At 55.6% G+C, this 3,321-nt stretch overlaps 1 protein-coding gene across 1 annotated transcript in view; it reads right to left on the bottom strand.

Annotated features, from left to right (window-relative positions):
* Window positions 1–3,034: 3,034 nt before the first annotated feature.
* The window catches only part of NCR3 (natural cytotoxicity triggering receptor 3), a 4,372-nt gene continuing 4,085 nt past the window's right edge, over window positions 3,035–3,321 (bottom strand). Inside the window, exon 3 of the mRNA XM_075071470.1 lies at window positions 3,035–3,045. Coding sequence (XP_074927571.1) covers window positions 3,035–3,045 — 11 coding nt within the window. The remainder of the gene's footprint in view (window positions 3,046–3,321) is intronic.

Raw genomic sequence — 3,321 nt, 5'->3', positions numbered from 1 at the left:
CCCCCCACACACTTCTCCGTCCATCCCCCCACCCCCACCCCTCTGTCCATCCTCCCAGCGGGGTCTCACCTGCACTGGGGCTTCCGTCTGGGGTCCTCCTTCTCTCTGGTCTGGGGGGATCATTAAAGTAATTAATTAGCCAGCAGGGGCAGGAATCGCTAGTCAGTGGCTCAGACTCACAGCTCAGCCAATAGCCAATTAGAAGAACAAGCAGCCCAGTTTAATCCATTCCCAGGAAGAGCCAATAATCAGTTCTTGGCATCAGCATAAATCAGCCGCCAATAGCCAGGGATCAGCAGCAGCCAGCGCGGCCAACACTCGCCAGTAGCCACTGAGCACGAGTCGGTAGCCAGCTGGTAATCGACAGTCACTAACGGTCTCTGAGCGGTGATTGGCAGCCGACGGGGACTGGTAGCCAGGAACTGATCATTAGTCGCCAACAGACAACTCTGGGCAGAAGCCATTAGCCAATGGGCAGTAGCCAGTCGTCAATAACCTTTAGGCAATAATCAGGAGCCATTTGTCAGTCGCTCGTAGCCAGGAATCTAGCAAGAATCTTTAGCCAGGAACCAGGAGCCAAAACTCGACAATTGGTCGCCAGTGATCAGCAGATAATAATGAATATTCAGTAGCCAGCAATCAATAATCAGTAGCCAATAATCGATAGCCAGGAGCCAATTATCAGTCAGTAGCTAGTAATCAATAGCCAATAATCAATAGAATTAATCAGTAGCTAATAATAGTGAATAATCAGTAACCAGGAGCCAATAATCATTAGCCAATAATCAGTAATAAGTAGTCAATAGCCAATCAGTAGCTAATGATCACAAATAATCAATAACCAGGAGCCAATTATCAATCCCTAGCTCATAAGGTCCCCAGTCAGTGGTCAGGGTCAATGTCAGGATCCCTGGTGAGGGGCAGGGACAGGGTTGGGGTCTCTGGTTGGGGGTGAGGGTCGCATTAGGGTCTGTGGCTGGAGCTTGGGGTTCAAGGCTGGGCCTGAGGGTCGGTGTCTCTGGCAGCCCCCCTCAATCTCCCTGTGACGCCCTCTCACCTCACTGTTCACCACTGTTGTGTAATTAGGATACGTTTTGTGCACAGGGCGCCTTGCGAGATGTCAGTGTAGAAGTCTGGATCTCCTCGACAGGCCTTTCTGGTCGGACTGTGGGCGCGACCGGCGGGTGTGATGTGGTGGCGTTTGTCTGCGTGTGTTACTGAAACATGTCGTGAGGCTGAGAACACCCACGAGGAGCCTTTCGGGTACGACAGGCTAAAGTCCAAACAAGGCTAATGGCTCAGTGAGAAAACACTGAAACGCTGGTGAAAGTGCAGCCGGGAGGCTGGTGGAAGAGACTCTACGTGTAACAGCAGCTGGGCGTGTCCCTGTGAGCGTGAACGTTGGTGAAAGTGCAGCCAGGAGGCTGGTGGCAGAGACCCTGCATGTAACGGCAGCTGGACATGTCCCTGCGGGTGTGAAACGCTGGTGTAAGTGCAGCCAGGGGGATTTGCTGCTCAGTGTGAGGGGGGCCCCGTCCCACTCACCTCGTCTCTTGTGGCAGATCAAAATCAGGGCGGCAGCTGCGCCAGTGACCCCCATGGCGGCGCCTAGGCCCAAACTGAGCGCACCCAGCACCGGGGGGGGGCGGGAGAGAGATAATAATCAATAACCAGGATAGCCAATTATCAATACCCGTAGCTCATAAGTCCCCAGTCAGTGGTCAGGGGTCAATGTCAGGATCCCTGGTAAGGGGCAGGGACAGGGTGGGGTCTCTGGGTTGGGTGAGGGTCGGCATTAAGGGTCTGTGGGCTGAGCTTGGGTTCAAGGCTGGGCTGAAGGGATCGGTGTCTCTGGCTAGCCCCCCTCAAATCTCCCTGTGACGCCTCTCACCTCAACACTTTCACACACCTGTTGTGTAATTAAGGATACGAATAGTGGCACAGGGCGGCCTTGCGAGATGTCAGTGTAGAAAGTCGGAATCTACTCGACAGCCTCGGTCGACTGTGGGGGGGAGGCGGTGGTGATGTGTGGCGTTTGTCTGGCGTGTGTTACTAGAGTGAGAGCTGAGAACACTCCACGAGGAGCCTTTCGGGTTACGACAGGCTAAAGTCCAAAAGGCTAATGGGCTCAGTGGAAAACACTGAAGCTGGTGAAAGTGCAGGCCGAAGAGCTGTGGAAGAGACTCTACGTGTAACAGCAAGCTGGGTAGTCCCTGTGAGCGTGAACAGTTGGTAGAAGTGCAGCGCAGGAGCTGGTGGACCCATGTACGGCAGCTGACCTGCGGTGTGAAACGCTGAGTGTAAGTGCCAGCCAGGGGGATTTGCTGCTCAGGTGTGAGGGGGCCCCGTCCAACTCACACTCGCTCTTGTGGCAGATCAAAAATCAGGGCGGGCAGCTGCGCGCAGTGACCCCACATGGACAGGCGCTAGGCCCAAACTGAGCGCCACCCAGCACCGGGGGGGGCGGTGGGCGGGGGGTCTGGCATGCCAGACCCCCCGCCCACCGCCCCCCCCGGTGCTGGGTGGCGCTCAGTTTGGGCCTAGCGCCTGTCCATGTGGGGTCACTGCGCGCAGCTGCCCGCCCTGATTTTTGATCTGCCACAAGAGCGAGTGTGAGTTGGACGGGGCCCCCTCACACCTGAGCAGCAAATCCCCCTGGCTGGCACTTACACTCAGCGTTTCACACCGCAGGTCAGCTGCCGTACATGGGTCCACCAGCTCCTGCGCTGCACTTCTACCAACTGTTCACGCTCACAGGGACTACCCAGCTTGCTGTTACACGTAGAGTCTCTTCCACAGCTCTTCGGCCTGCACTTTCACCAGCTTCAGTGTTTTCCACTGAGCCCATTAGCCTTTTGGACTTTAGCCTGTCGTAACCCGAAAGGCTCCTCGTGGAGTGTTCTCAGCTCTCACTCTAGTAACACACGCCAGACAAACGCCACACATCACCACCGCCTCCCCCCCACAGTCGACCGAGGCTGTCGAGTAGATTCCGACTTTCTACACTGACATCTCGCAAGGCCGCCCTGTGCCACTATTCGTATCCTTAATTACACAACAGGTGTGTGAAAGTGTTGAGGTGAGAGGCGTCACAGGGAGATTTGAGGGGGGCTAGCCAGAGACACCGATCCCTTCAGCCCAGCCTTGAACCCAAGCTCAGCCCACAGACCCTTAATGCCGACCCTCACCCAACCCAGAGACCCCACCCTGTCCCTGCCCCTTACCAGGGATCCTGACATTGACCCCTGACCACTGACTGGGGACTTATGAGCTACGGGTATTGATAATTGGCTATCCTGGTTATTGATTATTATCTCTCTC

The sequence above is a fragment of the Chelonoidis abingdonii genome, chromosome 12 (genome assembly GCF_003597395.2).
Source record: "Chelonoidis abingdonii isolate Lonesome George chromosome 12, CheloAbing_2.0, whole genome shotgun sequence".
Taxonomy (NCBI): domain Eukaryota; kingdom Metazoa; phylum Chordata; order Testudines; family Testudinidae; genus Chelonoidis; species Chelonoidis abingdonii.
The sequence above is the reverse complement of the archived record's forward strand: the minus strand, read 5'-3'. Positions and strand labels throughout refer to the sequence as shown.